The 25,270-nt window shown below is 32.4% G+C and overlaps 6 protein-coding genes across 9 annotated transcripts; 3 read left to right on the top strand and 3 right to left on the bottom strand.

The window, feature by feature from the left end:
- The first annotated feature begins 122 nt into the window (after positions 1-122).
- Positions 123-2,532, top strand: LOC143217728 (uncharacterized). 2 transcript variants are annotated; one of them, XR_013010884.1, is made up of 6 exons: positions 123-493; positions 614-822; positions 1,230-1,615; positions 1,707-1,881; positions 1,963-2,189; positions 2,297-2,532. XR_013010884.1 is itself a non-coding variant. In XM_076442289.1 (5 exons), exons 1-5 carry the CDS (start codon positions 337-339, stop codon positions 2,056-2,058), a joined length of 1,023 nt encoding a protein of 340 aa, XP_076298404.1. In that variant the 5' UTR covers positions 123-336; the 3' UTR covers positions 2,059-2,204. The 2 variants fall into 2 exon arrangements, 1 of the variants encoding a protein (XP_076298404.1); XM_076442289.1 differs by lacking the exon at positions 2,297-2,532 and having other exon boundaries at positions 1,963-2,204.
- Positions 1,576-4,235, bottom strand: Snup (snurportin-1). 2 transcript variants are annotated; one of them, XM_076442291.1, is made up of 6 exons: positions 3,930-4,235; positions 3,650-3,848; positions 3,331-3,583; positions 3,071-3,259; positions 2,406-2,777; positions 1,576-2,325 (listed from the first exon to the last, which is right to left on the bottom strand). In XM_076442291.1, exons 2-6 carry the CDS (start codon positions 3,820-3,822, stop codon positions 2,293-2,295), a joined length of 1,020 nt encoding a protein of 339 aa, XP_076298406.1. In that variant the 5' UTR covers positions 3,823-3,848; positions 3,930-4,235; the 3' UTR covers positions 1,576-2,292. The 2 variants fall into 2 exon arrangements, with proteins under 2 accessions (XP_076298406.1, XP_076298405.1); XM_076442290.1 differs by having other exon boundaries at positions 3,650-4,235.
- Positions 4,236-5,038: 803 nt separating this feature from the next.
- On the bottom strand, positions 5,039-9,718 carry Dhdds (Dehydrodolichyl diphosphate synthase subunit). Its single transcript, XM_076442292.1, has 5 exons — positions 9,086-9,718; positions 8,842-9,003; positions 8,623-8,771; positions 8,361-8,545; positions 5,039-8,297 (listed from the first exon to the last, which is right to left on the bottom strand). Exons 1-5 carry the CDS (start codon positions 9,244-9,246, stop codon positions 8,067-8,069), a joined length of 888 nt encoding a protein of 295 aa, XP_076298407.1. The 5' UTR covers positions 9,247-9,718; the 3' UTR covers positions 5,039-8,066.
- Positions 5,075-7,183, top strand: Hook (hook microtubule tethering protein). Its single transcript, XM_076442288.1, has one exon. The coding sequence runs from the start codon at positions 5,075-5,077 to the stop codon at positions 7,181-7,183; it is 2,109 nt and encodes a 702-aa protein (XP_076298403.1).
- A 158-nt stretch (positions 9,719-9,876) lies between the features above and the next one.
- LOC143217732 (THAP domain-containing protein 1-like) lies at positions 9,877-12,632 on the bottom strand. Its single transcript, XM_076442293.1, is given in 3 exon segments — positions 9,877-11,571; positions 11,574-11,773; positions 11,775-12,632. Coding segments are annotated over 3 exon segments (492 nt in total). The 5' UTR covers positions 11,864-12,632; the 3' UTR covers positions 9,877-11,368.
- Positions 12,633-13,177: 545 nt separating this feature from the next.
- Brwd3 (bromodomain and WD repeat-containing protein) lies at positions 13,178-24,944 on the top strand. Of its 2 annotated transcripts, none has more exons than XM_076442286.1 (22): positions 13,178-13,395; positions 13,482-13,540; positions 13,611-13,640; positions 13,858-13,917; positions 15,097-15,247; positions 15,319-15,417; positions 15,499-15,836; positions 15,933-16,087; positions 16,180-16,497; positions 16,588-17,005; positions 17,096-17,321; positions 17,524-17,836; positions 17,930-18,125; positions 18,196-18,444; positions 18,524-18,745; positions 19,286-19,664; positions 19,992-20,391; positions 20,462-20,713; positions 20,801-20,981; positions 21,438-21,591; positions 21,669-21,788; positions 21,874-24,944. In XM_076442286.1, the coding sequence occupies exons 1-22, from the start codon at positions 13,353-13,355 to the stop codon at positions 22,809-22,811; spliced, it is 5,301 nt and encodes a 1,766-aa protein (XP_076298401.1). In that variant the 5' UTR covers positions 13,178-13,352; the 3' UTR covers positions 22,812-24,944. The 2 variants fall into 2 exon arrangements, with proteins under 2 accessions (XP_076298401.1, XP_076298402.1); XM_076442287.1 differs by having other exon boundaries at positions 13,179-13,395; positions 20,483-20,713.
- The last annotated feature ends 326 nt before the right edge of the window (positions 24,945-25,270 follow it).

Here is a 25,270-nt window from a genome sequence, read left to right as displayed (position 1 = left end):
TCTAGTGAATAATAGTATTTGCCCGTTTTCCAACGTTCACAACAGTTCACAATCATTCACAATCGTCACAATGTATCGCGTGCAGTGTGCAGTTGTCAGCGGCATAAAGGAACGGCAACCGGCAACACTGTTCGTATGTACAGGACAGTACAGGACTTCGCCTTTATTGTATTTATATATACATTGGTATACATTGCGAGATGATCTCGAAGTAAAACTGTATGCTAATTATTTTGTGGCTTAATTTTGAAATGTGTTTTCAAATTAGTAAACAGTTTACATACAACATTCAACATTCAATGAAATATTTCGTTTCGAGAACAGTTTTGTGATAGAATGGAGAATAGTCAACAAAATATACCACCAAGAAGTAGTAGCAGTAGTGGTGCTATTAATTCACCTTGGACACCACGAACGCGAAGGATACAGCGTTTTAGTTTAAATGTCAATGTTTCACCAGTGGAAGAAGAAGAACCTATTGAAGGATTATCTGGTATTTTGCTTGTATTGTTATTGTGAACGTTTCAATTAGAAAGTAGTAAAAATTGTAAATTTATATTATGTACAATAGTAGAAGTATGGAGTTATTATAACAGTATTTCATATTTTAAAGAATTATTAAATCAAACATGGACCGTCTATGGTGTATCTACACTATTTAATTTTCATCAAGATGAAGTTCATCTAAAACAGTATTCTAAACGATTAAGGGAAGAAATTGCCGCAACTTTGACACAAGAGGATGTTGCGTACAAAGCAAAAATGTTTGTTATGGATAATGTAACAACTAGACCTAGTCCAATGGATCCAATACCAATTAAGGTGTTATCAATAACGAGATAAAAATTATACTGGGTACTCTACCTGGTTTAAGTACTTTCAATATTTCCTTTACCTTTTTTATGATATGAAAAAATATCAGAAAAAACGTGATTTTGTTTCAGAAAGCAAAAAATGTTAAATAAATTTGATGTAGGCATCAGTAGAGTAAATTATGATTTAAATATTCGAGTTAGAGTTAAAATATTTAAATATTAAATATAAATAAATATGATGAATATTTTGGAAAGTGTAATCTTGAAATAACTGTCTGATATATTTTTGTATTTTATGATATATTTTTGTATCATCTAAAATAAAAGAGATATCTAAGAGTCTCAAGTTAGGTGGGACATCCTGTACAAAAAGAAATAGCTATAATTTTTTAATAATGTGTTTTTAACATACAGATCGATGTATATGGAAAAAATTATGCTAATGAAAATAGTACAGAAAAGTGTATTTATACAGGAATATTATTGTCTTGGAAAACTACCACCAGTGAATTAGCCACTCCTAATTCTATAAGATTACCGCTTCTGTTGTGTCGAGGTACACGAAGTAGTATGAACGCTATCCATACTTTGTTAAGTCGTATGTTCGATTGTGTGATTATTGAGCTCTCTGCTCAGGAGGATGATTTAATGTGGCTGATTCCAATTATAATTACTCCAACTAGTAATGAAAGACATTCAAAAGGTGAAATTCGTATGGAATATAGAATTCCAGGATTACCCGATACAAATGCGATAGTGGTGAAGTTTCAAGTCTCAGATTTAATAAAAATATTAAGAATGTACGTTTACATATTTAAAAAGATGTTTATAATACTTACAGTATTATGCATTTATGTACTATATACATATGTAGTATGTCATTATTTTCAGAGTTATGAAAGATCAAATTGATACATCAAGAGATGAAATTTTCTTTAATTTGGAACACATCAAAAAATTTCGTGCTCTTTTATATGAACAAATATTACAAACTGCTTCCTTACAGTTAGGATTATGTATATTATGCAAAATCAGTTTACCTTCGTTTTCAATCAGAGGAAATAAAGTAAATAATTACATTATTGATGTCAACATGCACATTGACAATCATTTTTTTCGTTTCTAAAGTAATCTTTATCATTTTCAGATGAAAATAGGGAACACGGAAACTATGAATCGTGTTTTGTTATATTTAAATAAAAAAGCCGTCGGAATTCTTCATACATTAACTTCAGAGCTTTAAGTTCTGTAACGTATTTTTTGGTATTTTACTTCTGAACATATATGTATATATAGATATATAGTCAATTATCACCAATTGTATAAATAATGATTTCCATAATGAAGATATCCATAACTGGTCAATCTGTGCATGTAAGTCATGTCTACAAAAATAAACTACTATTACGTTTTTTAATATAATATGTACTATACTTCTTAATTAGAAGCTTATTCGTCCAAATAAAAAATTTTATTTTTAGGAATTCTCATCTGCGATGTCCATCTGTGTCTGAAAAGTAAAGCATAGTTTATTTATTTGATTATGAAAATGGCTACGAAAGTCTTATTTTAATAAGAAGACAGACATACTTGCGTTTCTACTTCTTCCTTTCTCTTTTTGGCTTTACTGCTAAGAATATAATATTTGAAGTCTATATACCCATCGGGTTTTTCATCGAGAGGTGCTGGTACAAAGATACCAAGTACTTCAGTCAACATAAATGGTTTCAACCATGTTACAAGTGGAGTACGACCTTTCGTATATTGTCCATCGCTATGATAAAATAGTAAACCATCCAAAGGGGGCAAGTTGGGGAGAGTTGCTAATTCTGAACTTATATCTAAGCTACAACTAATATTTGGCAGAGACAATATTGGAAATGTATTCATGGGCATATTTCTTTCCTGTAGTTCTTTTATTTCTTGTAATTGTGATTTTAACCAGAAAAATCTGAATTCAGTCTGAAATAAAAAATTTTTCATAAATGATTGGTGCATTACGATAAATTTTGAAATACAATAATAATAGACTGCGGATTTTATGCGTTTATCACAATAATAGGCATGTACAATTTAAAGCAGTGACCATGTTAAAAATATTTAAGAACATCAATGTAGTTTCAGCTTAACAGGATAATTAAAAGAAGAATACAATTTTTATCTGGCTCCTGTGTCCTGAAATGACTTCGAACATCTTTTATTTTGCATGAAGATCCACAGTCTAATAATTAACTATAGAAAATAAGAAATCTTACATCACAGTTTACGAGTGATTGATTACACCATGCGAGCACATCTAAGACATAATATACTTTTTGTTGTTTTATCCATATACAATCGATGATAGTACAATTACCTCTGTGACCAGAAGGATTACCACCTGGAAGTGCTGAATAAAATTTTCCAAGTGGCTTACCTCGTTTATTATATGCCTTGGTTACACCCTACAAATAATATACAAAATATAGCACTAAACATGAAAATGACATTTAAATATTAACATTTTTTAACATACTTTACACGCAACTACTAAAGTTCGTTTTCCTTCTGGGCAAGGAACTATGATCCACTTATTTACAAAATCTTGAGGTACATCTAACATCCATTCGGACATCATTAATTGATTTGCATAACATTTATGTCGTTTGAACGAATAATTTCTCTTTTTGTAACTTTCATCAATTTCCATATCCTCGTCAAGTTCATCTTCGGAATTGAAGGCTCCCTCCAATATTCCACGTCCAACGTTAAATGTACTATCTCTACATCTATAAAATATCATTATTGTAATTATGTAATATAATAATAAATAATTATGAGAATTGTACACATACCTCTTTTGAAATTGCAACAAACGCTGACGTCTTAATTCTTGAGGAGTATCGATATTTTGTATATTTAGGTTATAATTATCTCTTTTAATCGGCTTTTTATAAAATATAGCACGTCGATTGCCATTTTCTTTTTCATTTAGTCTTCTTAAATTATCGTTCACTTCGGTTGTCATAATTGTTTAATATTTATTATGTGACACTGGATTGTGTGTATTAGAAACAATGAATTAAAATTTTAGAAATTTAATTTTCCTTCGAAGAGCGAAAGATTTGTACGAACCTTTTCACAATATTTTTACGATAGATTTATATAATTTCTGTATGAAATAAAAATTACTCTTATACATTTCATTCGTTCAAATGATTCGCATTTAGTTTCGCGTAACACGTATTTACGCAAGATGTTCATTCACACGCTGCGACCTGTCACAGTGATTTTTTTTATATGTATTATAAATATGGGGCTACACAATTGTGTATTATCACTGATTATTACGTATCTATGGGTATTGAAACTTTTCTACATACGTCATATGATTGGCAACATCAACAAACAAGTTTGTATTGTTGCGCAATCACATGAACATAGGTACTATCGTATCCCTACTCTTTGGCTATAATTTCAACAATATTGTCGAATATTGTCAATATATAGAGACAAAAGTGAAATGTGAAATATATATATAAATATATATTTAGAGACTTATATTATTATACTATATTATTATTATTATATATATGCATATATATATGTAGACTCTATATATATAAGTCTATGTATGTGTATTCCTGCCCTACCATTTGATATATTTACAATATATTTATAAACAGCTGTTACTAAATGAAAATATCTCGCTGCATCTAAATAACCACTAAATAATTTGATCTAAATAACTGATGTCCAGTCATGGTCAATTATGGTTCATGGTTCTTGTTAGTTCCAGTCCGTCCAAGTCCGTCCATGATTCCAGTCTTATATAGATCATATGATCTAAGGTTCCCTATTCCCTGGTTCAGTAGATGTACTTTGATGTACTTAGACTTGGATGTACTCCAATGTACTCAGATTGACTCAGATGTACTTGGATGTACTGAAATGTACTCGTCAGTTTTCGTAAGTTTATAATAAAAAATAACCATAATCTGTTCTACTTTGATTCCAATCGAAGAAACGTCAAAGTGATGTCATTATACGAGACTTAGTACACTTCAACATATGATAAGGAACACATATGATAAGGAACAGTATTAACAGATTGTCTAATTATGTTAAAATATTGGTTTCTTTGCGAACTAATTATCCAAGTAAGAAGAAACAGATTTTAGGATAAAATTTTTAATACAATTGACGTGTGCCAGAAGGCTTTTGTATATGATAAGATACATATATACTTTTGGCAAAGAAGATTTTAATCGGAGACGACAATGGATGACCAACAATTAAATAATTTGATTAAATGGTTAGACACATTCGATATTGAAGCACCTCACTCATCAGCAGAGGATATAAGCGATGGTGTTGCCTTGGCAGATGCTTTGGCTCAAATTGCTCCGGAATGGTTTACAGCTGTTTGGAGAGCAAAGATTAAAAGTGATGTTAGTTCTAATTGGCGTCTTAAAGTCAGTAATCTGAAAAAGATTATCGAAGCAGTAATAGAGTACTATATAGAATGTTTAAATCAACAGTTATCTGGTTATGTGAAACCCGATGCGACTAGAATCGGTGAACATTGCGATAAGCATGAATTACATAGGTTATTACAATTAATTCTTGGGTGTGCTGTGAACTGTAATCAGAAACAGCAATATATAACAAGAATTATGAGTATGGAAGAAACGGTTCAACAAGCTATTATGCAAAGCATTCAAGAATTAGAAAGTAATATGAATGGACCGAGATTAAGTTTAGGCACCAGCCTCAATTTTGAATCTTTGGACGTAGCCGATGGTATTCAGCAAAGATTAATAGCCGAGCTTCAATTAACCGCTGATATGAAAGAACAATTAGCACAAAGATGTCATGAACTCGACCAACAGTTGTCGCTTCTGCAAGAAGAAAAAGCAGCATTAGTTGCAGAAAATAAAAAACTTCAAGAGCGATTGGATGAATTTGAAAATCCAGAAGAAAGCGGTTCAATTATAAAATATTCTGGCCTTAGGAAACAGGTAGAAGCACTGAAAGATGAATTGTTTAAGGTAGAAACTTCTAGAGACGATTATAGATTAAAGGTAGAACTATTAGAGAAGGAGGTAATGGAATTACAATCTAAACAAGAAGATTTACAAAAAGCAGCAGACGAGGCTAATAACTTAAAAGATGAGATAGACGCATTAAAAGAGACTGCAGACAAGGTGTCCAAGTATGAACTTACAATAGAGTCGTACAAAAAGAAAATGGAAGATTTGAGCGATTTAAGAAGGCAAGTTAAGATATTAGAAGATAAGAACTTGGAATATTTGCAATCTAAAATAGATTACGAGGAAGAATCAAAGCGAACCAATATGTTACGTAACCACTTGGAAGTTTGCAAGCAACAACTTGCTGAGGTTCATCATAAATTAGACGAGCAAATTAATAAGTGTGATAAACTTGAATTTGAAGGGAAGAAAATGGAAGCGAAATTAAGTACTTTACAGAGAGAAAGAGATAGATTGATTGTTGAACGGGATGCTTTAAAAGAAACGAATGAGGAATTGAAATGTACGCAGTTACAAGCTGCAGAAAATATGATGAAACCCAGCACTGATAGTACTGTTGCGAATGCAGAAATGATTCCGCTTGAAATTAAGGAGAAGCTATTGTGTTTACAACATGAAAATAAAATGTTGAAACACAAGCAAAAGGTAAGCGATGATAAATTACCTACGGTTCAGGCGCTGATAGAAGATTCAGAAGAAAGACTCAAAATGTTCAGAGATCAAAATCGTAAGGCTAATCAAAGAATACTTGAACTAGAAAATAAATTAGAAGAGGCATTGGGAAATCAGACAAGCGAAGCGAATAAAATTGATAGCACCAATTTGGTGCAAAAAGTTACACAGTTGCAATCTGAGTTAAGAAAAGCACACGCCGAAAAGGAACGTTTGATTCTTCAAATTGAAGAAAGAGATAATACATTGCAAACTCAAAGGCAAAAGGTGTTTGCATTATACGAAAAGATATCGCAAAAAGAATATGAAATTACAGCGCTCGAAGAACGTTATAAAAAACATGTTGAAAAGGCAAAAAGCGTTATAAAGTGTTTTGATCCTAAACAAAGTAGCTCGTCTCCCAATGTAGTAGCTGTATTAAGGAATCAAATTTTAGAACAACGAAAAATCATGGAGGAAATGGAACGATCTCTGAAAGAATCAAAATTAATTAAAGAAATGGAAGAGAAACTAATGACATCTGCTGTTTATCGTTTAACTCTGACTTTGCATAGAGAAGCAATAGACCAGCGATTCGCAGCCTTGCAACCTCAGGGACAATCATTTTTAGCGAGACAAAGACAACCATCTGCAAGGCATAATTTGCCTTATAATTCTAAGTGAAAGAAACTTTTCTTCAAAACCTAGACATTATTTTTGCAGTCTATGAACTTCAATAGTTTATGATTTCGTATTTATGCAAGATAAATTTTTTATTCTATATACATATTCTGTATGTACATTATTCTTTTCATGCTTCTTTGGGATAATAAACGTGTATAGAGATCGTATGAATTTTAAAATATAATATATATATGTTGTATTATGTTTTTATTACACTAGTAAAGTGAATTATGACATTAATGTGTCTCCTAATATATTTATACCATATTTAACGGAATATTTATCTAACGAATATATACTTTATACTATTGCACCGGCACATTGGGAAAGTTTAAAGGTTTAATAAGAAGAGTGTCATTAATGAAGTATAAGAATGCTATTCGAAAAAAAATGTAAAAGTATTAAAAATAAATCAACATGTTTCAATAAATTTGATATTTGTACATTATTTATATAGAAAATAATATAAAAATTTGTAAACATGAGTAAAATAAATAAATAAATATATGTATGTACATGAAATTTGTATTTATCATTTAGATTTTTCATTTTGCACATGTACAATTATTATCCGTTTTCTGAAGAGAATTCACACAGCGCAAAAATATGTACGATACACTTTCTTTTTATAAGAATATATAACAAGACTTACAAATTCCAAATATTCATATTTATACATATTTTAACAGTTTCGTGAAATTTAGCAGACTTGAAAAAATCTACTATACGAAAATATTTTTAAGGGCTTTGTACATATATATTAAATGCAAAATTCATATATAAAGGAACATATTGCGTTTACACAAATGTACAATGTGATTTACTTTTACTTAAATTTAAATATTATATAAATACTTTTATCCAAATATTCAGCACACTATTTTTAAATGTTCGATGGGTATATTCTTTCGAGTGCAATTTGTTTTTTATGATGTAAGTTGTCTATGTATGTTGATTGTCTACTGTTTTGTATAGTAGGTTTCACATTTTGTATTTTCATTATTTTTTGTATATCGGAATAGCATCTTTGATAATAAAATATTGCGTTAAGGAATTCCCAAACATTAAATTCAGGCCATAATACATTAGTAAAATAAATGCATGTATTTGATATCTGAAATGAAATACATATTTAGAAAAAAAAAGAAAATAGAATGGCAATAATTTTCAGACTTACTTGCCACATTAGAAAATCACTAAATCGAACTTCTCCAGAAGTACGAATTAATAAATCAGGATTTGGTGAATTACTTGTATACAGGCAGTTGGAAATTAAATGTTCATTAATGTCTTCTAAAAGAATATCACCGCTCTCAACACCTTCGATTACATCTTGAATTGCATGTGTAATTTCATCTCTTGCTAAAGCATTTTGTAAGATTAATTACAGAGTGAATTCAATTTCCTTCAAATACAATGTGATATTGAAATATACCTACATGTGTAGGCAAATGCAATGTTAAGAAATGCTTTGTTATGATCTTTAGTGAACATCATAGCTTCTGCTATTAATTTCTGTATATTCTGAGGTAATAATGACAGATTACCAATTATACGAACACAAAGTCCATGCTTTTTAACTTTGTCTCTGCAATCAAAATACATATATTTATTACTTTCTATTGCTTTATTATAGTCTTGAACAAATCTAAACATACTTCTCAGACAGTAGTTTTTGAAATTTCTGTTCTGCAAGATTCATTAGTCCATTTACCTCTTCTTGTTTCCGTTTAAAATTTTCAATACTAAAAGCGTAGAATGTTACTTCTTCTATTCCAAGATCTCTACACCATTGTAGAGTTTCAGAAAATTTGTCGAATCTAGAAATTGAATACACACAAGATAATATACGTTTAGAAAATAAAAATTAGAAATATCTAGATATCTCACATTAATACATACCCTTTTGTATGGCCATCTAGTTTATCCATCCCATTTTTACTTGCATAACGTCTATTACCATCCATTATAAATGCTACATGTTTAGGAATATGTCCAGTTTTCAATACTTTTGTAGCCAAAAGTTGAAACCAGGTTACGGTACTATCTCTTATCCATGACATTATTCACAAAAGTTGAAGTAAAATGTAAATATTGCCAACAAATATTTAACACTTATTTGTGTGCTGTTTATGTTGCTCGTTCGTTTAAAACCTAACATTAAGTTAAAATCTTTCTGGATATAAACTGTTTATGTAAATATTTAGTACTTTTCTTAGTATATATTTTATCACTACGTATAACAGTAAGATACAACACTTTTATTGAGAAATATATTATATTATACACGAATTTATTGGTAGCGAATATTGAATAATTGTACTCAATGTGAAAAAACTTAAATAATTCTCCTAAATACTGACACGTCGACATTTAACCTTATCAACATTTTCAGTACGTGTTCAAAAATTTAGTAATTAAATAGTTTCATGTCGTCTCCGTTTATGTAATTCTACATTAGTTTATTTTTAAACACATTAATAATTTTTTCAGGAAGACAAAAACCTTATAAGACTTATATATGTATGTATAGATACAAAGGATTGCATATACATACAATACATTCATGGCATACGCATACATATGTGAGTGTATATGTATATAGTATGTATATATATATATATATATATATATACATATATCTATCTATCTATATACATGTATATATATACATATATATGTATAACATCTGTCACTCTAGTACTAGCCGTGCTGAACAACGTGGCAACACCGCTTTGTTTACAGATCGGGAGTCCGATTTTCAATACTGGGAGTCTTGTGCTTGGGATTATAATTAACGCTTTTTTCATAGAAAATTATGTTAAAATACATAGTTCGTTGTTGATTATGTTTAAACAATGTGTAAATATTCTAACTATGGTAAGTAGAAGTGATATTAAAGCATATTAGTATTTATAAATGCGGTATACATTTTGTGGACTCTCGGAATAGTTTGGTGTTGTGATACATAATATGTGAAATATTTCCAGTGGTTTTAAGAAAATAGAAGCATGAAGCAATGGGAAATCATCTTTGAACTAAAATGCAACATTTGAAAATGAATGAAGGAATATATAAGTCAATAGAAGCCTGAAATAGACGAAATTATTGTGACGAAGTCGAAGAGGTTAAGTGACTGCGTGTATTTATACGTCAAAAAGGTTGGGTAAACCGTTACTGAAGAGAAAAGTTGTGCAGGTAATATATTATATTTATTATAATATCGTCTTATAAAGGATAATTTTATAATTGTTGTAAATTTCCTCACCACGCTAGGGGTATTACTGTGTGTATACACTAACATTAATAAAAATTCTTATTAATAATAAAAAAATATAAAAAGAAAATAAATAAACTAAGACAAATAAAAAACTCTGTTGATGCATTAACTAACACATATTAGAAAGAATAAGTTAAATATATCAAAATTAATGCTTTAAAAAAAGTTGAATTAAAAAAAAATAATTGAAAATTTATGTTCTATTGTGTGTGAAAGTTTTTATTTTACGATGTTTAGAAATGGTATGTGCATTCATTTCTAATTGACTATTATTTATAGTTTTAACGTAATCATTTAGTAAAATATTTGAAAAAATTGATAATAATCTAAACAAAATATTGTGATAATCTTTACCACAAATGCATCTATCTAAAAATGCTAAATGGTATATATCTGATTGTATACTAATATATGTTAATTTACATAAAATATGTTTATGATTTTCAGATATTAGAAAATCTGATTCCAAATTAGGAACATTTATTATGGCCTCCATTATTGCACACATGTGAGTAAAAACATTTATTACATCTTCTGTAGGAGTCGAAAGACCTTGTAAAGACTTTGTAAATGATCAAAATATACATTATTTACAGTTGTTCCTTTATCCTCCACAATTAATAATTTGCATATATCACAATTTAATTTTTTTGCAACAGAATGGGACCCATAACCGGATATATGAATCTTAATGGAATCATCAACAATACAAGTGGATAAATAATCAGTGTCAAAAATTTCTGAAAAACCGCTGACATCAACAGGAGCATCACGAAGATCGTTACCATCGTCGTCGTCGTTGCAAATTTGGAATTTATTTTTTATATCAGCAAAAAAAAAACGAACTTGCCGATTTTGAAAACATACGTTTTAATCTAATCTTTTTGTCGGCATGAATTGCTTCATCATATGATACGTATAATTATTTTGATACTCCAATGGTTCGAAATTACAAGCTTTTCTTTATAATTGTTTATCAAATTTAAGAAACCACTAATTAGATCACAATCAATAAACTCTCTAACTAAATTTTCATGTTTTTCAATTATTCTTTCCCTGCGCTCTATAGGATCTTTTCTTTGTGGTAGCACACGTTTTGATGGTGAATTGGAAAAATAGAAGGTATTGCATTTTCCATAAGTCTTGGACATCTGAACAAAACATTCTCCAGTACACCGTTAGGAGATGGAATATTCTGATACCTTTGGATATCAGTTTCTGCAAAATGCAGACTACAAACTGCAGAATATTTTGTCGGTGTCCAATTTTTACGGGGAATAGCAGCCATCCATTTTTTCCGCAATTGAAAATGGGAATTTAAATATAGAAATATAATTATTTTCTTTAAGAGTAGTATCATAATTTCCCTTACAATTGGGGACACAACAACGCCGTGGCATTATTAACTAATAAATAAGGTATAAAACTTTTGAAAAGAACTATGTAAAACAAATTTTCGGAGAACTCTGTATGTATATGATTTTGTAAAAATTTAGATGCTATACTATTAAAATGTTATTGAAATGCATTGAAAGAACAATAGATTGTATTAAGTAAATGTGCTACACACAAAGATAAAAACCTAAAAAGTTAATAAAGAATACTTAGCTCCATTATTGCACGATGTGTACTACACACTGATAAGAACATTTGAAAACTACGCGGGAAACTGAGAGGCCGGTAGGGGAGATTGAGAGTCTGATTCAGTGGGTTGGGTTAGGTATATTGGTATATATATATATCAATCGGACTCCTGCGTTGTTGCCATTTTTACCTTCAGCACGGCTAGTACTAGAGTAGGCTGTGCATCTGTATATATATGTATCGTTACACATCGATATTTCGAGTCTCAGTCGAGTTGCTCAGCATCCATCTTGAATTTCAGCTTTTGGGAGAAAATTATTCATGTCATTCTGTATGAACTCACACAAATTTTTTAATAATTGGAATAACAGTAATTAATATGTTGTCTACATTCTAAGTTGTCTAATATGTTGTCTACAGTAACTTAACGCATTGTGATCTACGAATTTTTTTGACAAATTACAAAAGAATTACATTGCACTACTGAGCAACATATACTATTAAAATTATACAAAACCAATTTACCCACGCGAACGGTTAAAATATATAAGTTTTTAATAGAAGGTATTCAATATATAATTTTATCAAAATAATATTTATCATTTTTATTATTAATATATTTTATAATTATCTTATTTCTTAAATTTTCCTGTTTCACGGTCAGAAATTTTTCTTATAAACAAAAAGCATTTTGTCGCCATAACGATAATAGTTTAATCATATGTCGACATCATTTATCGATTTAAACGCCCGGAAAATCTATAACAAATCCTATGCAGTAACAATAAATCTTAAAGTCGAAAACGCTTACTTTATTCATGTTTCATATAATTGCAGTTTTCTGTCTCTATATTTTTAACTTCAAATATACCGCGTTACAAGGAGCAAATGTCATGAAAATATTACACAAGAATTTTATTCTATCAAGAATTTTCGAAACGACACCAAATAAAGTATACATTGGCGATACGTTGATATTAGTTGTCTAATTTGGTGTACTTTTGATAATAGAATAAAAAGTAAACGTATTATTTCATGTATATGGTAAGGGCATAATTTTGATGAAATTGTGCAGGGTTCTCAAGAAATGAATTACGTTCCTGGATAATACGGTACGTTGTGTCGACAATCGGGTATGGGGGGGGACTACTTTCCGTTGAGGAGGTGAGCGTGCGTGTGCGTCTCGCGGTCGAGACCTCGCGAGAGAGAAAATAAAATCCGAAATGGTTATTGCCGCGCTATGACCCTAAAAAGTAAATGTTTCTCTTTGTCTGTGAGTGAATAATAAACGATTGGCCAGGCAAAATGGAGGGCAGCGTGTCCAAGAACGGGACTGCAATAGCACCAGGTAAAGAATGGGAGCGATAAGCGCCCTTACCATCCGCAACGAAGCGAGGCGTGCGGTTCGTTCCTAAGCAGCGTTCTTTCTTACAGAACTGTACTTCCTAATTGCCAAATTCTTAGCGGCGGGACCGTGTCGTGAGACCGCAGATGTAAGTGTTTTCTAGTTTAAAATGACAGTGCATCGTGCAAATGTATTTTACCGTGAAATCCATGTTTTAGGTGTTGAAGCGTGAATTGGAGCGAGCTAAGGTAAGATGATTGGTCTGAGTTGACGTTTTGCCGGGGTGACACTATACATACCCATCGACTCCACATGGTTTGCACGTGGTTTCTGCTTGTCAAAACATTAGAATTTCAAGGTCGATGACCTTCATGTGCGAAAAATTCGGCGAATACCGTACCAACAAAAAATGATCGATCTATCGATCTATCGATCAATTTTTCAGAATTTTCCTATTTTTTACAGGTTCTGCCGCAAAGGAAAGATTGGGAAGGGCACGTGCATAATCAAACATTTGAGGAGTTGGTAAGTTGATCAATTTTTTGTTCTTTCCTCTCGTTGATGTTGGTGTATGAGAGATCTATGGGACATAACAGAATAAATAGGCGATTTTTTTTAATAACATCGCGGAAAATGTTGTTTTGTTGCGTCGTGAGAGATAGTCGACGAGTGCCCGATATATGAAGTACCCCTATTAGGGAGCTACCCCCTTTTCTGTCCCACTCCTCTACGATTCTCCACCTCCGTACTTCTGTATGCTATTGCACAAGATCCCCCCACTACGTTTCTTTCGACCAATCAGCAGTTACTTCCGGCCATCTTGCGCGAGCTGATCAATGAGTATATCTCGTGCCCAGGCCTTATTTATAGAAACTGGTATCGTGTACGACGAGTGGGTCGTTCGGATTGGTTGCGTCCGTTTGCTCGTGCTCGGATTGGTCGAAAGTAGGAACTACTTTACGTTCCTTCAAATCAAATCGTTGGCGGGAATCACAACACTTTCAAATTAACTGTACAGTCGTTTTTTGTGATTTCTCACGGAAATTATCGTTTAATCAACACTAAACCTAAACGGTGTTGGTACAACACCAGTCAAAATGTCTGGCTCCAGGTTTTTTATTTTACAATTACGAAAATAGTAAAATGATTCATAAGAAACGATTGTATAGATATCTTTAGTAGTGCACTTATTACAATAGGAACTGCAGAAAGTCTAAATAAAATCAATCTTGTCATTTTTATAAGGGAACATGTACCAGTTACTTTTAAGACTCGGTAGGTTTAGTGTTAAAACCTTGGATCAAAACTATCTATTATCTATTATCAATTAACCTTTTGCACTCCTTTGTCGAGTGTGAATCGACATTAGAGAAAGGAAAATGTAAATAAAACAGGTTTTTATATGTATTTGATTCTTAGTTTTTAGTTAAAAACAAATATAAGTTCCACAAATACAAATTACAACAAAGTGTGAGAGCTATATTTAATGTAATTAGTAAACAAAATTGTTTAAAATAAGTAGTAGTTAAGGAAGTGTCTTTTGAAGTAAATTTCAAATGAAACATTTAAAATAGTAGGGAGTTGTTGGCAAGAAAATTGAAAAATAATTCGGAGCGCAAAGGGTTAATACGTGTGATCGCCAATTGCAAGAATGTTACAATTCGTATACAGAAAGTTAGACACCTATGAATTCGAACATTTTAGGAAAAGAAATATCCTCATATTGGACCGGAACATTTATTACAAATATGTGCCAGAATTGGTCCAGTATTAGAGAAGGAGGTACCTCCTTGTATACCGGGAGCGATATCTCTTCTTGGCGCAGGCAGACAATCTCTATTACGTACCCACGAAGGTAAAATTCGAATGAAATATTATCTAAATGATAATGAACGTTCGTGTTTACATTGTAAGTCCTTTTTGTAGATGTTTTACGTCGAGTGCGTATGGTCAGTTCATTTTCTGGAAGGATAGGTGGAAAACCTTTAATGGAATCACCTTATAGCTTATCAGTGCCTAATATAGGTAATTAGATGTTTGATTTTATACGATTTCGATCTTATTATCATGATATATTATTTGATTGTTATTTCTTTTCTTTTGTAGTACATGTACTTCAAGGAAGGGAAAATTCAGGTCCTCTCAGCAGGCGAGAGGCAATACCCACAAAGTTCTATAATAGAATGCAATTGTACAGACATACATTAGGGCATTTATCTGCAGTTTATTGTGTTCTTTTTGACCGTACAGGCAAATATATTATAACTGGTGCAGATGATTTACTTGTTAAAGTGTGGAGTTCTATCGACGGACGATTACTAGCTACTTTTCGTGGTGCATCTGCTGAAATCATGGATATCGCAGTCAATTTTGACAACACTCTACTTGCTGCTGCAAGTCTAGATAGAATATTAAGAGTTTGGTGTTTCCAAACAATGTCGCCAGTAAGACACTATGATGCTATTTATATTGTCACTCTAGAATTTAAACTTGTGCTGCTGTTAACTTTTATTTCATATTCGCGTCATTTCTATTTTTAGATAGCAGTTCTGTCTGGACACTCTGGCATGATTACGTCGGTCAATTTTTGTCCTATATCATGCAACGGTGTGTACTATTTAGTATCTACCAGCACAGATGGATCTGTTGCGTTCTGGTCTCATACAAAAAAAGGGAAAGAAAGAGCAGTGTTTCAGTGAGTTCAATTAAATTGATACATCGTTTCTTTATCAATGAAAATTTAAAAGAAATTCTAATAATTACATTATTATTGTGTATTTTCTACAGACCAAAACCAATTCAATACCACGAGAAAATGCGGCCCGGTCAGGCGCAAATGATATGCGCTTCGTTTAGCCCCGGTGGAGCATTTATGGCAGCTGGTTCAGCAGATCATCATGTTAGAGTATATGCAATGTTAGGAGATGAAGGTCCACGTAGAGTTTTAGAAGTTGAATCGCATTCTGACACAGTTGATAGTATACAATGGGCACATTATGGTCTGAAGTTTATTTCTGGCTCGAAAGATGGTACTGCAAACGTATGGCACTTTGAACAGCAACAGTGGTTGTATAAACGTTTGTTGATGACCTCAAAACTTCCTGGGTGAGTGAAATATCATGTATATGTTTATGAAACAACTGCAACGTATTCAATGTTTGTATTACGATGTTAATACTTATATTTTACATTTAGCGAAACGGAAACAGACGATGATACTAACAAGAAAGCTAAAGTGACCATGGTTAGTTGGGATGTGAGCGACGAGTGGGTTATCACAGCTGTGAACGATAGTTCGCTAAAAGTATGGAATGCAAAGTCAGGCGAACTAGTAAAAGTTCTTCGTGGACATAAAGATGAAGTTTTTGTGTTGGAGTCTCATCCGATAGATCCTCGCGTTATATTGAGTGCCGGTCACGATGGACAGCTTATAATTTGGGATGTATTGAATACAGAACCAATAGCCTGTTTCCAAAATTTTATCGAAGGTCAAGGTAACGGTGCTGTTTTCGATGCAAAGTGGTCTCCGGATGGAGCAATGCTAGCAGCTACAGACTCTCACGGACATCTTTTAATATATGGATTTGGATCTGGTGTTCATAAACTTAAAATAGTAAGTTGTACTTTCTTATAAACTATATAATGCTTTTACCTTTTCACGTTTAACAACTTATTAATACGTGCACGTGTTTCCCTTGTGTAGATACCGAAAGAATTATTTTTCCACACGGATTATAGACCATTAATACGAGATACAAATAATTATGTTCTGGACGAACAAACGCAGACGGCACCTCATTTAATGCCGCCGCCATTTTTGGTGGATGTAGATGGAAATCCTTATCCGCCAGAATTGCAAAGACTAGTTCCTGGAAGAGAGAATTGTAGAGGAGAACAATTAGTTCCGAACATTGCAGTAGGTGCCGGAGGTATAGAAATTATTTGATTTCTTTGTACCACTTTCGATTTGTATTTCACATATAAAGCTGTCACATGTAAAATGCCGTTTATATTATTCCAGTTCCGATCTAGTGCTGGACTAGTAAATGTAATCCAGTGTAAAATGTAATCCAATGTAAATCCAGTGTAATTCAAAATATTTATACAATAAATGTACGTTAAATTTAATAGGGATGCAGGAAGTTATCGAAGGCCTCCCGTCTCAAGAACCACGATCCAATATTGATCAATTAATCGAAGCTCTTGCGCAAAGACAAAATCTTTACGGTGGCGGCGATGATAGAGAAGATTATATATTGGAACAACCGATTCGACAAATGGCTAGTCCTCGAGGAAGTAGATCTGGCTTGCGGAGAGCCGGTGATGTCGAAGGTGTACGACAAAGCAGTGGTAATTGGCAAAGAGATAACACAACACCTTGGAACACGCCTATTCTCGCTCGACCTATGAATCCAGCTCTTAGAGAAACGCAATATAGAGCTATGTATGTTTCAAACAATCTACAACAAATTCATTTCTTGATGTTACCTACAGAGGACAATTGCGAAAATAATTCAAAATCTAATAATGTTTCTAGAAATGCAATGGCAGAGATGGAACTTGAAAATTGGAGACGTGAGATGCGAAGAAGGCCGCAGCCTGCATCTAATGCTGTCAACCCTGAAAGTAATATAGGCAGTCGTTTGGCAAATAGGAAACGTAACAGAACTGCTAGACATGGATATAGAACTAGAGCTACACGTGGCGATGAACAAGAGGAAGACGAATTTGAGGTACTTCGAGAATATGATTGATTAAAACGATTACATTTCTCCAGTTTTTGCAACTAGAAGTAATTTACAGAACGCTGATAATGGAGGAACTTCGGGTAGTTCAGCCAGTAGCAACAGCAATGACTCCACAGCTCACGAAGAAGATTTGTGTTCTGATAGTTCCAGTTCTGAATCTAGTACCGAATATTCAGATTGGATTGCTGACCATGGTTTAAATCTAGAACCACCAAAAAGGAGTAAACGTAAGCCTGTGAAAAAGCGATCTCTTACTCCACCAAGCGACACGGATAGAAGACGCAGTAGACGTCCTAAGAAAAAGGTATATAAACATTTCTCACATGTTATACGTGAATATGTTCTTATCGTCTGTTTTCAATAATATTTCTTTTTATTGTAAGGTCGTTCCAGTAGCAAACGGCATTGAGGAAATCCCAGAAGTTTTCAGACCTTCTGAATGGCTTACTGAAATAATCCCGCGGAAAGCTCCGTATTATCCACAAATGGGTGATGAAATAGTATATTTCAGACAAGGGCATCAATTTTACTTAGACGCAGTCAGAAATAAGAAAGTGTACGAGCTTGGTCCACGCTGCGAACCATGGAACAAAGTCAATATAAGGGTATGAATCTTGTTTTAAGAGCATTTTATTTGTGTTACGCAAATTGATAGTTACATATCTATTAATAATGTTGCGGACCGAACAGTGTCCATTGTTACGACACCAAATGTTAACTTGAAGGCAGGATAATTCACTGACAACTTTTGGGGAACAGTTTTCAATGGTAACACTTGACACTAAACCTACCACGAGGGGTCAAATGACCCATTTTAGATTTTTTATTTGACAATTATTGAAATTGTAAAGCTGTCCTCATGGGAATTTATTGAATATATTTTTTGACTCCAGTATATATTATATAGTAAAAATCGCACAAAATATAACTAAATTTAATCTTGTTATTTTTATAATGCTATACACATCAGTCACTTTTGATGGTCGGTTTAGTGTTAATACACAGAGCACTTATCATTACAGAGTAATACAAATACAGTAATTGCACGTGCTTCGACGTAAGGCTGGACACTGTTAGGGGTCCGCAACAAATAATATAAAATTAATTTCAATAAAATTAATAGACTGTATTTGATGTTTTTATAGGCGCAGGAATTTGTAAAAGTAGTGGGTATCAAGTATGAAATTCGTCCACCTCGATTGTGCTGCCTAAAGCTAGCGTTAATGGACGAAGACGGTCGATTAACAGGCGAAAATTTTACTATTAAATACCATGATATGGCTGATGTGTTGGACTTCCTAGTTCTACGCCAGACATTTGACACAGCTTTAGCGCGTAGTTGGTCCGAAGCTGATAGGTTTCGTTGTATGATCGATGACGGCTGGTGGATGGGACAAATACAGTCGATGGAACCATTGGATGAAGATTTTCCAGAATCATTTTTCATGTGCTTTCGTGTCCGATGGGACAATGGTGAATACGAACGAATGAGTCCTTGGGATCTCGAACCAGTTGATGAAAATCGTATGTTCGACGATTTTATAAATTCATTTTAACCCCTTGCCGTATCATTTTTTTTGCAGTTACAGTGATTAAAACGTTTATCCCTAAAAATGTCGTAGAAGAGAAAAGAAAATTTATATGTTTTAGATGGCTACATTTATTTTAATGCTTAGATATTGATTACGAACGAATCAAATTTTATTTCATTTAAAAAGAAAGGCGTAACATTCATATAACTCGAGTTATCGTTAAAATGCGGCAAGGGATTAACAAACATATCATTCAATGACCAATTGACCAGTCATCTTCCATATTATTCCATTTAAATCTTCAAAATATTTATTATAGGACTTCCTGCAGAACTCGGAGGTGCTGTTCCTGTGCTTCCGGAAGAGATACAAACAATATTGTACCAGCCTCATGCAGAGGAATGGCCAATGGGGGACAGAGAAGCAACATGTCGCAGGATTATCCGTGGATTAGATCAAGCGATGAGTCTCGCGATTGCAGAACCTTTCGTTGCACCTGTTGATCTCAATACTTATCCAGCATATGCGTTCGTCGTCGAATATCCTATTGATTTGTCAACAATAAAGGCCCGTTTTGAAAATCATTTCTATCGAAGGATTACGTCTGCACAGTTTGATGTCAGATACTTGGCAACAAATGCTGAACAATTTAACGAGCCTCATAGTCATATAGTGAAACAAGCAAGAATAGTCACCGACCTTTGTCTACGTATCATAAAGTAAGATTTAATTTGTTTAACTAGATAGATTTTTATATCGTTCAGATTTTACTGCAGCATAGAAAAAAAGACATTTTTATTTGTTACACAGAGAAACTACGGAGGTGGATGTACCAGCTATTTATCATCAATTAGTTGATACATATCAGTCTTCCGACTCAGAAGTTGACGTGGAAGAAGAGAAAGATAGGCCATCGACAAGCACTCAACGAGCAACTTCAAGCAGGAATTTACGGTCGCAAGAAGTAGCGAACGACTGGCAGCTAGCTTGCCGACAATTGTTAGAAATGCTATGGCAATGCGAAGATTCGATTCCTTTCAGGTAAATTAAATTAACTTCGTTAGATCATGAATGTTCGATTTATAGCATGATTGATTAAACATCGTTTTTGGTACCAACATTTTATAGGGAACCTGTTGATAGATTGGAGCATCCCGATTATCATCAGATTATAGATACACCCATGGATTTACGTACGGTAAAAGAAGATTTACTAGGGGGTAATTACGAAACGCCCTTGGAATTTGCCAAAGATATGAAATTAATATTTACGAATAGCAGAAATTACAATACTAATAAGCGTTCAAGAGTAAGTCAATCTTCTATCAAATTCGTTCATTTTGACTGCGCATGAAATAGTATCTTGTAATTCGTTGAAAACATTGAAAAATTATTATCGTGAACATTGTTTTTAAGTGAAATGCTAGGAAAATATCGATGTATTCGCATAAAGCTTATTAAGCTAAATACATTTGCTCAAATTGATTTTTAAAAATTTACATACACAAAAGTATCATTGTAATGGTTTGAAATGTTTGACAGCTGATCTTTTTATGCAAAATAAAAGTTGTCTACCTGAATTGCAACAAACTGGAGTAAAGTAGAAAATTATTTTCTTTGTTAATATGTTTCATATGATACATTGAGAATGGTACAATATATTTAAATTCTTCTAATGTTTTTACTATTTTAAATTACACGTACTCATTTTTGTCAGAAATGCTTAAAATCCGCTGTCTACATATTAAATACTGTTTATTTGTAGATATATTCAATGACAATAAGATTATCAGCCATGTTTGAAGAACATATGCGGAAAATTATTTCAAATTGGAAATCTGCCAGGAGACGCAATAATAATAGATCGAATGCAAAAGGAAAAGGGAAGAAGGGTAAAGTTCGGTTACCAAATGGCACAGGTATGTGTTCTACTATAAAAATGTCTATACATTATACTAATATGCAAATTGCAAAAATATATGAATTCCACTTTAAGGGCCTCAAAAATCAAAAACCGTTTGTACAGACGACGACGATGACGATGATGATGTAAATAGTGATGATGAAGACACAGAGGAATTAGAAAAGAAGAATAGTTCCAATGTATTTGAACCAGGTATTTATTTCGAATTTATTTAATCATTTAGTCAGTTATATTCTGTATGGCTACGAGATGTCTAATATTATACGTATCTTTTCAGGACCATCGCGTATAACAAATGGCCATACCAAACGATCCGGTAATTCGTCACGAATGTTAAAATTACGAATTTCTAGGTCTACCGTATCTAAAAAGGCAACAAAAGAAAGTGAAAGTGAAGCTAGCGAATCAGAAGCTTCCATAGATAGTGAAAGTAGTGGTAGTGTGCCAGTAAGAAGGACACGAGCAAGAACGGCAGTACCTAGTGCAAGTACTGACAGTGATTCTGGAGATGTATATACGCCCGGTGGTCGTGAGAAACAAACCCGAAAAAGTCGCACCAAAAATAGCAGCAAAACCAGTAAGCAAACAAAGTCCAAGTTAAAATCATGCGTTGCTGCAACTACAGCTAACGATGATGATGACGATGACGACGAAGATGAGGATGCCGAACATTTTGCTGCGCCAGAGACCTCGGAAGAAGAAAGCGAAGAAGAAGTTATTAACAGAAGTAGCACGAGATCACGCAAACTTGCATCTGCTTCAGAACAAGAAGATAGCGTAACGAAAAATGGAAAAAATGATGAAAGTCAGAGCGAGGAAGACGAAGATGACGACGAGGAGGAGGAGGAGGAAGAAGAAGAACAGCAATCTCAACGTAACCAAGACTCGGACAGCGAAGACTCGGATACAGTTTTTACGTTGTCCAGGCCGCAAAGAAAAGTTCGCGTATCGAGAGAAACGCAAATACACGAGATCTCACTAAACTCGAGAAGAGCTGCAAAACGTCCTCGTTACAATGAAGAAAGTGACGAAAGCAATACAATGCCTGTTAGGAATCGGCGTAAAATAAAGCGTCAATCTTACGCGGAAAATAGTGATGAGAGTTTACCGGAACCTGAAAATGTACCAGGCATTAGTATAAGTAGCAGAGGACGTGTACGAAAAATGACAGCAAGAGCACGGGCGTTTCTTCAATTGAATCAAGAATCACCCTAACAGCATCTTTTATGCTAGTAATAAAAGTGTAAATTATTGATCCTTCGAAAACTAATTCTTGCAAACGGTTAGGAATAGTGTAAAAATTTTAAATGTTATTTGGTAATGTTTGTTCTTTGAAACATGCGACTGTATCCACATTAGTAGCATTACACGAAGTGTGTATGCCAGGATATTATTTGCCTGAAAATCTTTGCATAGGATTATTTTATTATTATTACTATTATTACTATTAATATTATAATAGACTGTACGTATGAACACTTGAGATTGTCATAGCAATTCATGATAAACACTGCTACAAAGTACTTCCATTATTATGAAGCACGTTGATAATGTTATTTTTTTATGTTCAAATACACCGTCGAACGAATAATGTGTAAGACAGACTTGGTAGCAAGCGGAAACAGTGAAATTATGATGTTATTTTATTTTCCATGATTCTTCATATATTCTTCATATATGTATGTACATTTTCTATTTTTGTAATGCTACTGATTCTTCGTATAATGATATACCTATCTAATTTGTCACACTAATTGATATTCCCGTTGTTTCAAATGCAATGACAGCTAAATTGTTAAGTATTTCAACGAATGATTATTTTTGCAAAATGTTCCAAAGTGTTATTACTATATACTGGTTAAAGGTACAGATAGATAAATATTCTTTAGAAATTCTGAATTTCTATATGACGATACATACTAACCAACTAAATATTATGTAATAGCATTGTATTAGATTAGATTGTTAAAAAAAGAAGTATGTTATTGTACCTGGAATCACGTGAACAATTCGCATCGTATTCAGGGAATTGTATTTGTAAGATTAGCTTAAATATTTTAACGTTTTGCTTATTTCAACAATGTCAGTTGACAAATGAAAAACTACTTTCATGCTAGTTTCATACTATGGTCTTAAGCAATTAAAAACAAAAGCATTATTTATAATACATGCAGTTAGCAGAAGGGAATCTGTATCAGTGTTTATATTTGCATGTGTTAAAATTATGATGAATTATTTTCTTCGAACAAAAATATTCCTTTTAGTGGAAATGACATTTATTCAATGAATTTAGCATTTTCATACTTGTAAATTTTTCTAATTGGGTAATTCAATAATATTCCACATATATCTATATAACTTTGTCAAAGGAAACTGTACTTATCTACCACATTTTGTAAATTACACAAAATGAGGCAGTGCCTTTACAAATACAATTATTTATTTAAAGAATACAGTTAACACAACTTTTCTCTTTCATTTTGTAAAATAATGCCAAGATAAAAAGACATGTATTTCTTTCATTGAAATATAACTTGAATTTTTACACATAAAATCAATTTATATTAATGGCACTGTTTTCGCTTTTTCCAATAATACTTAAATAATACTATTACTTGTAAATACAAACACAAGTTAAAATGAATTCAACATTTTCTTTGTTAAATAATACATCAAAGAATTGCGTGCTTTACACGGTCTGTAGTATGAAGTAGTAACTTTTTACATGTAATTTTTATGTCCATTAGAAGGATAAGAACCAATGCTCGTGCGATTTTAGCAATTTTTCATATGTAGAAATAGACATTTTTCAGATTTGTATAACGTAACAAATTACTCCACTCATTATGTAATAGAATACACGGTTTTCAAGACAGTTATGCAATTGGCAGACTAATATAACATAACAATATGTGCACAAATATTGGAAGTCTTGACTGTCTCGAGTCATTGTGATATTAGTTTAAGAATATTAAATATATATAATGATATAAATATTAATAACTAGGAGTATAATAAATATTTTTTTAATAATGTCACACATAAGAGAGTCATATCATGTGGACTCAACAAGTAGAATTTCTGATTATGTTAATTTAATACAGAATATTAACTTTAATTCAATTATATATACATAATATTGCGATATATATGTTTCATATCTTAATCTTCAGAATTAATATAATTTCGTGTATATAAATACTGTTAAGTTACGAAACTTCATTAACATGACATAGTTTCAAGTTTGCGTAAAGGTTGAAACTTTGATTGTCACACCAATTTAATATGTTCTGTTGTATATCTAGTTTATTGAAACCCACCGCCACCAATAAAAAGAAACTTATTAAATTGTTTCATATATGCATGTTTTATTTTAACTCCTGTATCGCTTTTCTAAGCAAACCAAAATCAAAATATTTAAAAGAAATACAAAGTAAACATAATACGCGTTGCTTTCGTAGTATATATATTACTTAAATAAGTGGTGTCTTTCATCAGCTACCATTTTGTTATGCTACAGATTGCAAAGTACATGCAGAAGGAAACTTCTTTCTGATTATTTACATAAATATCTACACAAAAAACTATAGATCTCTGAATTATTTATAACATAATAAGATCGTATAATAAGTTTTTTTTATATAATAGTACAGAGAGAGAGATAGAGAGAGAGA

This window comes from Lasioglossum baleicum, chromosome 17 (assembly GCF_051020765.1).
Source record: "Lasioglossum baleicum chromosome 17, iyLasBale1, whole genome shotgun sequence".
In the NCBI taxonomy this organism is placed as follows: domain Eukaryota; kingdom Metazoa; phylum Arthropoda; class Insecta; order Hymenoptera; family Halictidae; genus Lasioglossum; species Lasioglossum baleicum.
The sequence above is the reverse complement of the archived record's forward strand: the minus strand, read 5'-3'. Positions and strand labels throughout refer to the sequence as shown.